Genomic DNA, 12417 nt, shown 5'->3' with positions numbered 1-12417 from the left:
GGAAGGAAGTGCATAGAAATGGCTACAGAGAAGAAGCTTAGTTAATTGCCTTTTTTAAAAAAAAAAATTCTAGCAGCATTGCTGCAAAGACAGCTTAAAACCTATTTCTCTGTACCTCTGTGTCTTTAGAGTCCAGTATATTGAGTTCCTTTCCTTGTGATGTAGTTGAGCGGCTTAATAGTTATAGGATTGTGGATTGACATTAGGGACAAAATTTTAAAGAAAACTTTCAGCATATACTTTTTGATTAATTTCTGCACTTCTGGTTATTTACTGAAGTAGGGATGAGGAATCAGATTCAGCTGCAAGGCCAGACCCTGGCATCCCACAACTCTCGTGGGCCACTGTGGGTGTGGTTTTGCAAAATGGCCTCACCACTTAACTGCCAATACTGGTAGCTTCCCTGCAGATATTATCCATGGAAGGCAGATAGATTTTTTTTATTTTTACAGGAGGTAACACTGTATGCTGGTAGAGAAGCTGTCTTTGTTTTTTGTGTTTTATTACAAGATGGGCAGAACTGGAGCAGCATCCTAGTAGGAATTTCTATAGGCACATCCATATTCCACGTGGATGGTGGGTATGCTTGAGTGCCCCTGAATTCTTTGGTGCTGCAGGTTTTTGTGGAAAAGATCTTAAATTGTTTGTATCCACCTCTGTTCTCTTTTCCCAAATCACTGCATCTCAGCTGGTTATTTGTGATGATGCTATAGGGGAACAATCACTAAGCAGGCTGATAGCATCATTAGCATGCACAGAGGAATTTGCTAGCATATGATATTTGTTATTGATTTATCCTTTTCCGCTGAAGTGTAACTAATGTAAATGAGCTGTTAACAAATTAAAATCTTCTAGGCATACAAGTGGTATGAACTTGGGCACCAGCGGGGTCACTTTGCATCTGTCTGGCAGCGCTCTCTCTACAATGTCAAGGGTTTAAAGGCTCAGCCATGGTGGACAGCAAAGGAAACAGGTTATACAGACCTGGTCAAGGTGAGCAGTATGCCTTCTTTTACTTTATAGATTGTTATCAGCAGAAATTTCTGCATATTGCATGATGCCAAAAAGAAAACTGAAATTATTTGCAAGCACAATGCATACATAGAAAAATGCAAGAAGGAAAATATAGGAGATAAAAATACAAAATAATAATAATCAGGATAAAAATCTACATTTCATTAATTCTCCTATATAGATTTTTGTCTGAAGTAGATTCCACAGCTGCAGTTCTCTGAATACATACCTGGAATTAAATCTCATTAAACACAGTGGAGCTTACTTCTCAGTAAGCATGCATAAGATCAGACTTCAGCAGATAGAGCAATATGCTGTTTTGCTCCTTGTGACTGACATCTAAGCTTGGTTCCAGACTTGAGTCATACTTAGAGTAGACCAACTGGATTCAGCAGGACCTAAGTAAGTCATGTGACTAGCTTGATTTCAGTGGGAGCCATAGTCCATTGTGCAACATTCCTTCTTCTGCTAAGGGAATGAGTTGTGGAAGTGAGCGAACACAAAAAAATGTACATGCTGGACCACTTGGGTTTTTATGGCCATATTAAGTCTGTAATTTACACTAATTACTGGGAGGCAAGCCTTAAATTGCTGAATGTTGTAATTAGTGGATAACACGCCGGTTTGTTTTCCCTTGTGCTCTCATAACTCTTAGAGGCTTCACTGGGACATTTAATTGCAGAAGTTAGACAACATCAGGCCAACTGAATAAATACAAAACTCAGACAACAGAGAAGAAACTTATCACTGTTTGTAGCCCTTGAGATAGACAGCTAAATTATTTATAATCACTATTCTCTGCTATTGTTAAAATACAATTTAGACTCTGTTATTAAATCATCAATTATTGTTCTTTTTTCAAAACGTCAGTGAGATTTCCATTTCTAGAACAGATTATAGAGGAACTTTAGAGGCTGCCATCTATTTTACTTGTTTGCTTTTTTTCTTAATGTTCCATGCTAAGAAGAAGAAGACTTATACTCCCTCCCCCTTTTAACAGGATCACACACATTATTAAATTTTGTTGTCCCTGTAAAAGGCTAAAACATCTGGTTTTTCTGAACATGCTTTAATGTTAGCATGGATAATGTTCCCTAACAAGGAATGTTCTCTAGCATGAATATCCTCATTCATTTTGACCATCACCATGCTTTCTTGTAGGAAAGCCCTGTTGAAATCAATGGTCCATAGGGTAAGTTTGCACACTCAAAGCTCAGGTGGGCTTCTTAAATCTGCATCCCATGATGGAATAGTCTGGCTGTTTTGGAGACTAAATGAACCTTGATTTATTTATTTTTGTTCCCCCCAAGAGAGCTAATGCTTGTGTTTGGCCATAAGGTGCTACATCTAGTCGCACCTAGTGGCACAATGTAATCATGACTAGTTACAGGATGCCAGTCAGAAAAGGGGAAAGACACCCACATGTTCTCATTCAGACACAGATCATGAAACAGAACCCATGGGTGCCTGCTTCCAAGCTGTAGGTTCATAAGCATGCATATTCCAAGATACTCATTATCAACCTTTTCTTTCCCAAGAAATATTTATAAGACTAAGGCACCTGCCTTATTCAAGAAGTAGCAGACAGACCTGAAAATAACAATGTTTCAGAGAAGCAGACATAATGCTATTTCTTTGGAAGTGATCCATTTTAGTTCACTTGTACCCACATATATTTATAGGTACACACAGAGAGAATGAAATTCTTGCACTGTCTGGAAAAGATCTGAGCTACCTTAAAATACTTGATGTTTTGAATCTTCACAGTTTTTTTATTTGCTAACAAATATATTCACAAAAGCCCAAAACTTCTAGAAGCAGAAATCCCCACAGAGGTAACAAAAACATTGTCTTGGATCAAGGAAACTTTAAAGAGCCATTTTCCACTCTCACCTGCTCCCTTTTGCTCCCATTGTGGGTATGTTAACTTTTTGTAGGCATACTTTTGAACCCTTGGATCCATTACATAGAAAACTTCATAGACAAAGATGCAAAGCATTGCAGTACTTGGAAGATTTTTTTTAAAAAAAATCAGTATATAATTTTCACAGAGACAGACCAACTACGTGTGGGGGCACTTTCCTCTTTTGTTGCTGATTTTGGTAACTTAGTTTGAGCCAGATGGGGTCTCATTGTCCAAATTCAGTCTCCCCAAGTCTTCATGTTTGTAATTTTCTATTAATTTGTATATGCACCCCCCAAAAAAAAATCTTTCTGGAGAAAGTACCAAATAATGCCTTACATCTCCCACCTGAGATTTAATTTTAAATGAGGGAATTGGACATTATCTTCAGGTATCCTGATATTCTTTCCAATGTCACTTATTTCATGTTGTTCTATTTTTAGTAAAAAGAGCAAAAAGCTTTTCTCCATGTGGAATCACAGCCGTGTAATCAGTCTAGCTAATATTTGCTAACTATAAAAAACAGAAACCTGAGTGAGATGCATGAAGCATCATGATGAAGCAATGCAGTGATATAGTACTAGAGGGGCTGTTCCTTGGGTAATACTGTCAACTGATGTTTATCTGTGCTGTTTTGTATGCATAACAGCCTATGCTTCTGCTGATGCACGTATATATTTTGCTCTAATTGGTGTTATGTTTTAGATGCCTGAAGTAGCTTGCACAGTTGGAAGTTTGCCTAAGGAATTAGAAATATAAGTTGCAAAGACATATGAGAAGAACATTTGTAGTCCTCATGCTTCCATGTTAATGCTGTATAAAATTATTTCAATATTTGAAAAAAGGTAATTCTAGTAATGAGCTGTGTTTTTGCTGCAAGCGAAAAGTGCCATAACGTTCTCAGGAGAGTAGTAACAAGCTTAATAAAGACAGCTGTTTCAGTCATTTGTGCTTCTATTCCTTTTTTTTTTTAAGATAATTTTTATTCGTTTTTCAAACACATAACAAAACAAAAAATAAAAAATTCAAAACACAAACAAAAACATACAAAACATTTAAACCAATATAACTTCCAAATTATATTTTCATACCCTTCTTTCTTTTGACTTCCCCATACCTCCCCATCCCTGCATCCTTGTTTAATAATTCTTTAGCAACCCTTTAGTCAATTATCCTGATTCCCTTTCATTAAATTTCCTTTAGTTTTTTAGTTACAGCTGCAATTCTCTGCTTCTTACCCCATGACATCTTAGCATTCCTCAATTTTGCAATAGTTTTTAAGGTATGTTTTAAATTTCTTCCAGTCCTCTTCCACTGTCTCCTTCCCCTGGTCACGGATTCTGCCCGTCATCTCAGCCAGTCCCATAAAGTCCATCACCTTTGTTTGCCATTCTTCCAGAGTGGGTAGTTCTTGCATCTTCCAATACTTCGCCAGTAGAATTCTTGCTGCTGTGGTGGCATACATAAAAAAAATCCTATCCTTCTTTAACACCAATTGGCCAACCATGCCCAAGAGAAAAGCCTCTGGTTTCTTAGGAAAAGTCCACTTAAGGACCTTCTTAATTTCATTATAGATCATTTCCCAGAAAGCTTTAATCTTTGGGCAGGTCCACCAAAGGTGGTAAAAAGTGCCTTCAGTCTCATTACATTTCCAACACTTATTATTAGGCAGATGATAATTTTTTGCAAGCTTGGCTGGGGTCATGTACCACCGATAGATCATCTTCATAATGTTTTCTTTTAAAGCATTACATGCTGTAAATTTAATACCGGTAGTCCATAACTGTTCCCAGTCAGCAAACATAATATCATGGCCGATGTCTTGTGCCCATTTAATCATAGCTGATTTCACCGTTTCATCCTGTGTATTCCATTTCAACAGCAAGTTATACATTCTTGATAAGTTCTTAGTATTGGGTTCTAACAATTCTGTTTCTAGTTTTGACCCATTTGTGCTTCTATTCCTTCTTACTTATTAAAACCGAGAAATCCGGACACGTTTTCTCTCTGCAGCCCATGCAATCCAAATTTGTGAACTTGTTTGCAGAAAAGGCACTCAAACCAAACCGACTTGGCAGCATTCAAGCTTGTGCACGGTGCAAAGTACTCATCTTACTCATATCCAGTCTATTCAGTGTTGAGCCCGGTTTATAGACTAATGTTAAAAATGTATTTAAATGTGTGTCTGTCCTATTTGTATGTAAATCTGGCTATGGAGTGTAAGATTCAAAGCATTGAAGAGGCATAACAGTGCTGACCCTTCCTTGAAGCTCCCACACTCACTTCCAATTGCTTTCTTCCCAGCTGGCCCAACTTCCAGTATCAAAGCCCACTTTGGAGCAAAGTGATTCGAAGGATGGACTTTGAGAGTAGCAGTGGTGGATTCATCACTCCATGATCATGTGCCTGTTTGGTCTTCTGAATCACATTCTCCATGCTAGCTTTCCATCTAAATAGGGTGGGTCTGTGTTTGGAAACACAGTTTTGCTCACATCACCTGCTTTTTGTGCCTCCGTTTAACATCATGGAAGTTAATATTGCTTAATTGGGGCTTAGGCACAGACTAGATGCCATGGTTTGCACATGATTGGCCCTTACATGCTTGATTTCTGTTTATTAAATAGTAGTTGCAGAGGGACCAGGATTATTCCTTTCATGGTCCTAAGCCAGATCACTCCTCCCAAGCTATTTAGTAAAACAAAAACAAAAAAACACCCAAAATGCAAGGGAGAAGCATGGGCATACCATGCTGTCTAGTTTGGCTTTTGACTATGGTTACTGTTTAGCCAAGACTAAACCATTACACCTGTGCTTCAGTTCAGGTATATCTGACAGTACTGGGGAGTGTGTCCTGAGAATAATCAACTTGAACCCACTTTGCCCCACATTCAAGGGATACATGTCCCATCCCCAGTGTGCTGTGCATGCCTGCTCCACTTCTGACCAAGCCCCACTGATGTGCTGATGTGAAGAGAAATGCTGCCTTTTACTTTGCCCAAAATAATATGTAAATAGCAAAGTTTTCAGCCACCCCTCACGGCAGCATTGGAGTGGGGAGAGCTGGAAATGCTGATTTTGTTTGTTTGTGTGTGTATTTGTAATATATTTGTATACACACATACCTACGCCACACCCACCACTATCATGCAACTCTCAGAAAGGTAGCTGACCATCAGTGAGGCGCTCAGGCTGAAAAAGTTCAGCCACCCTTTGTCTGCACAGACTGGCAGCAGCTCCCCAAATTTCTCTGTGAGTGCTGTCTGGAGATGGTTCCTGAGAGCTTTTGCAAGTGAAGTATGTGCATTTTGTTTTCAGGTGTTCAGGCTAAATACTTGAAGATGGCTAGCTATTTCATTTATTTTACTTAAATTCCTTAGAAGTTCAAAGTGCCAACAATTCAAAAAAACAGTAATATAAAACAATCACACCTAATAATGAAATATTAGCATGAGAAACTAGGACCACAATAACAATTACAAGGCAGCCATCAGAATTAAAACATCATCATACCAAACATACCCCAAAGGAGGAAGTGTTCAGTCAAAGGCCACCCAAAACAGTTACACCCGAGGGAACCTGGCACAACTCTCTTGGCAAGGCAGTCCAGGATTCATCCTTATTGAATTGCAGCACTGCACAGGCCATAAGAAAATCACCGTTCTTATCTGTGTTTCAGATAAGGAAAGCTTGCGTAAAGCTGTTCCCTGTGTTGGTGAATTGATATTCCCTTACCTGATCCTGTCAGCTTCTGTTCTGACATCCTATAGTACATTATTATTGATTCAAGCAAATCAAGTGGTACCTTTGTCAGTCCTCAGTATATTGTTTAGATTACGTACAGATCATTAAAAGCACCGTCAGTTTATTCTAGTGTCATCAGAAATATTGTTGGCAGCAAAAAGAAAGAAATAAGGCAGGTAACTTTGTACATTTTCCTAATAATGCTGCTTTGACATTTAGGAAGGATCACAGCAGTGCCATTCTTAGATAATAACCAACTAACTGGAAATGATTGATTAAACAATGTCCTATATTGTCAGTTTGCAAAGCAATCTGGAATGTCTTTGACCTGTGTGATTTAGTTACCATGCAGATTTCTTTCTACACTTGAGGGAGGCTCAATAATGGTGCACATATTTCACACAAATGAGGATACCTGAGCTTTCCCCAAGCTTTTCAGGGAATGAATCTCAAGTGACTGAAGAACTAGTATCCATGGAGAACTGAAATTCATATCTGTTGACCACCAGAGTTGACCATTCTGCATAAGAGAGACCATGATTCAGTTCCCTTTTCTCCAACACCTTGTTACATTGAGCATTGCCAGGTGCTGGTATCAGTCATTAACCACAATATATTTGCATTGCTCTTTGGAAATGAAAGCAGTGCCCAATTAATTGCATGGCACATAATCTGTCTTTGCAAGTGCCTCTGTGATGTTAAATAGCAAAAGAATTGCCTGGCAGACTGATGCACAAATTAAATCATTTAGGCAACAGAAGATAAAGATTCTGTTTTGCTGATGAAATTAAGTTGTAAATTAAGAGGATTAACTCTGCTTAACATCAATAAGTACATAGAGAATCTGTGGAAAGCTTTGTTTGGGAAAATGTGATGATGGCAAGTTCTATTGGTTGCTTGAGTTAAGTTTGTGGACTAAAAACAATGCCATTACCCTTTCTTTAGGGAATTCCTGTAATGCCATTAAACAGTATGTGGGCAAGATAGAGGTGGGAAGGCCTTGGGATATCAACATTTGTTGAAGTCATATTGCTGTAGGAGTTACTCCTGCTTGATGCTTTAGCAGCAAATCAGAAATTTGAGGGAAGTGCCCTGGAAAAGAGGTGCTCCTCTAACTTTGCACCTTGGGCTATGGGAATGTTCTGCTCTCTCAACTTGTCTGGGGCTAACTCTTGCAACAGAGTGGAGTAGGGGAGGGAACACTGAGGATTTCACATGTCATTACAGACTTAAAAGACATGTGTACATTGTGCTGCATTTATTTCTAGAATTCAAAGTATTGTTCTCAATGCTCTGTTAGCTCTCTTGGTATTGAAAACTCTGGTGTGCTGTGACTGTGAAGATCAATACTCTTGTTAGCGCATAGTATTAAATGATCTGCTGAACACCCCCCTCGGCTAATCAAAAGCAAATTAAAGTGGAGGCCACTTTGGTAGGTGGCTGGGGATTATTGAAATTTTTATGATGCGAAGGTAATTGAAACTAAGAAACTACATGAATCGTTTTGTTTTAAACCCTTAACTGAATGGAAAATGGAAAATGGAAAGCTTGTTAATGATGCTAAATGCTTTCTTACTGCTGCTGTGTATTTTTAAGGTAAAAATAAATAAATCAGAATGCTCTTTAAATACTAAATTAATGTATTATTTGGTATTTTTTGCCTTTTCAGTCCTTGGAGAGAAACTGGAAGGTGATTCGAGATGAAGGACTTGCTGTGATGGATAAAGGAAAAGGGCTCTTTCTGCCTGAAGATGAGAACTTGCGGGAGAAAGGTGACTGGAGCCAGTTTACTCTCTGGCAGCAAGGTTTGTGAGTGCTAATTTCCCCCTCTCTCCGGTCACTCAGGTTCCATGCTGCAATTTTAATAAAAGCCATCATTTTAATGGAAATGGGTTTGTTCCTGTGAAGTCAGACTGCAATAAAATGAAAATGCATGGCTGTTCTACAGCAAGTGCTGATCCAATCTATTTGGGCAAGGTGGCCTCAGTGGGCCCACATCCTCCTTGACACTATCACCACTTTTTGTTCACTTGTCCTTTCTCTCTGTGACCAATACATTCAGCCTCACAAAGGGAGGGGATGAGGCAAATGGAAGCTGCTTACCCTTCTCATTCCTGCCATTGCCCACTTTTGTGCGAGGACTGGGGGAAAGTAACTAACAGCAAAAAAGAGGAACAGCAAGTCCAGGAGGCACCCGAGACTTCCTGATACGAGGATCATGCTTGTCCACATGGCAGTAAAAAGTTAGAAATTGTCCTATGCATGTGACTGTTGTGACATTTTTATAGAGACATAAGAAGCAGTCTTCTTTTTCCCTTGATCACTTCCTTTCCAGCAGAGTGATGTACTGTCATTCTCGAGGGATTCTCTCCTCCCCTGGTAGCATCAAGGATCAAAGAAGAAACAAGAAAATTCATATTTGTGGTTTTATTCAGTAATCGTGGAGCAAGGAAAACAATCCAGTCCTTAACTCCATGGTGACATTGCTCACTCTGAGCCCATCCCCTTTCTCCAGCAACAGCCCGTGGCTCTATGGGAGGCTTCAGGAGTCAAATGTCGTTGAGCCCTTCGCTCTTGAATTCTATGTGAGCGACGAGTACTCGGTGGTGGTGGAGCTTCTGTTTTCTCCAAGGAAGTCTCTGCTGGCATTTCTCCAACTCCCCCTCCTTCTCCTAAGATCTCATAATTTGGCAGCTCTGCGTTCTGCTGTAATGCAATCCTATCTCCCTCTTCTCTTGAAACTACTGGAGAAGGAGGGGTGATTCCCCCCCCCACTACCCCTCCTCCTCCAAGGGAAGCAAAGGAGAAGGAGGCGATTCCCAAACCTCTTCTTCAGTCCAATCCCTGACATGTACCGGTACATAAGATCATTAGAAGATCGGGCCCAAGGCCCATCCAGTCCAACAACCTGCTGTTTGCACAGTGGCCAAACAGCCACCTGTGGGAGGCCTGCAAGCAAGACATGAGTGCAACAGAACTCTGCCCACCAGTCTTCCTGGTGTTGACACACACACACACACACACACACACACACACTCATGTAACTGAATCAGTTGCAACCTTTGTATACCGAGCTATTTAGATTTATAAGAAACTTGTACAGAATTTACAGAGATACTATGTTTTTGTCCTACTATGTTTTTTGTTCAAATTGTTAACAATAAAAATATACTGTGGATGGGCTTTCTCATAATTTGGAAGGCTTTTCCCATCAATCCCTCTTTGCGTGGAATCAATATTTGTTTTTGGAATTCGAAGGTCTGTGGACTTGTAATAGACTTAAATAAACTTATGAATTTTACAGAGAGAGAATTTTCAAGTGTTTGAATAACTTTGAAGGTTAACGAAGGAGAATTTAAACGTTGATTAATCTTTTGTTTTAAGAATTCAGATTCCTGGTGCTTAAATTGTGGTTTTCCCCCTCCTTCTAGGAAGAAAAAATGAAAATGCATGCAAGAGTGTTCCCAAAACATGTGCCTTATTGGAACGATTTCCAGAGGCCACTGGATGCAGAAGAGGGCAGGTACTGACATAGAGGGGAAGAGAGAAGTGGAGTGGGGAGAGAGATGTTATAGGGAATGTTGAGTGTTTAATGTGCATAACACATTAATGTGCATAATGTGCACATTATATTTCAGTGAAGAGAGGATTGTGCACATTTCCTGGTTATTATGCATCTTGGGAAATGTGCATATTGTGGCTTAATTTTTAACATTCTCTTGCCATTATGCATAATTCCCAACAGGCCTTTGGGAATGTACATATATTGACTGCATTTTGTACGTTCCCAGGACAATATGCACATTATCTGATCTGTATGCACAGTCTCAAAGAAACCTGCCTTTTTTTCTATTTCTTGTTCAGAAGTGTGCAATCTACACTCCCCAGGTTGCTTCTGGCCCACTGCATGGCATCTACCTGGGTCACAACACTACTGATCACCTAAGTTCCCCCCCCCCCATGTAGTTCTCCTTTCCACCACTCTCAGCTGTTTCCCAGTCAGCTGAGCAGCACAAGGGGGGTCATATAGAGATGCAAGTTTTAAACTTTCCTTCCCACTCCTACAATTCTGATAGAAATACAATCCCCGCCCCTCGCCCCTTATTAAGTGTGCTCCTGCACACTGCAACAAACCATTTTTGGTGTGACCTGAGGGTGGGATTGTATTGGAGCTCTAAAGTAACTCTAGGAGATTCAGCTCTAATTAAAGCTCCTATCATGTGCTTTGGAGAAGTTAAAGAACCTTTATATCAAGGTTCCTGGACATAGTTATGAACAGGCTTGCTAACACAAGATGACATAGCAGTGCTGGCTTGTCAGCCTGAATTGGTTTGAACACAGTCCTATACTCTCTGCAAGTTAATGAACTGATTTTTTTTTTTAAAAAAACCCACAAACTATGCCTCTCTCTGCAGATCAAATATTCTGTCATGCACCCAGGGACTCATGTCTGGCCTCACACAGGGCCTACAAATTGTAGGCTGAGGATGCATCTAGGCTTGGTGATTCCAAAAGAAGGGTGCCAGATTCGGTGTGCTGAAGAAACAAGGTATCACCCTCCTCCCCTATCCTCCGGTCTGGGGTTTATGGTGGGCAAGTTCATGTACTATAAGAGTGGGGACAGGAGCCAAAGGGGAAGAGCTCCCCAGCAAACAGAGTCAGTACTCTGTTTAGGGGAGCTTTTAATGTTTAATAGATTATTGTATTTTAATATTCTGTTGGAAGCCTCCCAGAGTGCCTGGGGAAACCCAGCCAGATGAACCTTAACAATGGCTTCGCTCCTCAGCTCTTGGAAATGCTGATCCAGTTGTGTGTATGATTCTGAACTGCTGACCCGGTGTATGGAAATTGTGAAAAAGGCAAATTCCATCCTAGGGATTATTAGAAAAGGACTTGAAAACAAAGCTGCCAACATCATAATGCCATCACACAAATCTATGGTGCAACCACTTTTGGAATACAGTGTACAGTTCTGATCACCTCACCTCAAAAATTGTATGCTAGAGCTGGAAAAGGTTCAGAAAAGGGCAACCAAAGTGATCAATAGGAAGGAGTAGGACCTCAGTGGGATTTGTTCCCAGGAAAGTGAGCCTAAGATTGCAATTTAAGGCAGTATACAGGGAAAAATCTGAAAAAGCTAGTGTTGTTTTCCAGTCTGCCAATCATGCCAAAGCTGTTTTGGAACTGTTACTATTGTAGAAACCCAGTTAGTGGTTTTCGTGGGGTGGGATGGGAAGGGAATCACAAGTGCCAATCATCTTCCTAACATGTAAAAAAAAAAAACATTTTCTGGGGAATAGGCTTTACTATTTTGAAGGCAGGATTTTTTTCCAGCAATTAATAATGTGATTGCAGCTACTTCCACCAGAAATTTTGGACACTTGCCAGCATATACCTAATTTAAATACTGCACCACACATGTCATTTTGTGGCAGCCGTTAGCTCCTATTGACTTGTCATTGACAATAATATTTGTTTCCAGGAGTTTGAGCTGAGTTAGGTGCAAAGGGATGTTGCTCAGAAATTTGATAATGAGAAATTTAATGAATGTTTAGTTTCTCCTAGTCATTGTTTGTCATTTCCATTCCAAGTTTTTACTTATTACAAAAGAGAAAGCCATTACACAATCATAATATATTACTGCGGAAAAGCCCTCCAAAAACCTTACCCAGTCCTTTTACAGGGATAAACATGATCTAGATCAGATGCCGCAATTCAAAATGCAATATGAAATATGACAATACAAATAATTTAAACTT

The 12417-nt window shown here is 39.8% G+C and overlaps 1 protein-coding gene across 4 annotated transcripts in view; it reads left to right on the top strand.

The window, feature by feature from the left end:
- Window positions 1-12417, top strand: part of ASPH (aspartate beta-hydroxylase) — a 91882-nt gene that overhangs the window by 74573 nt on the left and 4892 nt on the right. For 3 of the 4 annotated variants that reach the window (XM_079984603.1, XM_079984600.1, XM_079984602.1), the window contains 4 exons: window positions 856-993; window positions 8328-8463; window positions 10090-10181; window positions 11074-11207. In XM_079984603.1, coding sequence (XP_079840729.1) covers window positions 856-993; window positions 8328-8463; window positions 10090-10181; window positions 11074-11207 — 500 coding nt within the window. Of the gene's footprint in view, window positions 1-855; window positions 994-1669; window positions 1706-8327; window positions 8464-10089; window positions 10182-11073; window positions 11208-12417 lie in introns of those variants that run through there. The other variant, XM_079984604.1, reaches the window with a different exon arrangement.

The sequence above is a fragment of the Podarcis cretensis genome (assembly GCF_951804945.1).
Source record: "Podarcis cretensis genome assembly, chromosome: 7".
Classification (NCBI taxonomy): domain Eukaryota; kingdom Metazoa; phylum Chordata; class Lepidosauria; order Squamata; family Lacertidae; genus Podarcis; species Podarcis cretensis.
Note: the sequence above shows the minus strand (reverse complement) of the source record. Positions and strands in the feature narration are given on the sequence as shown.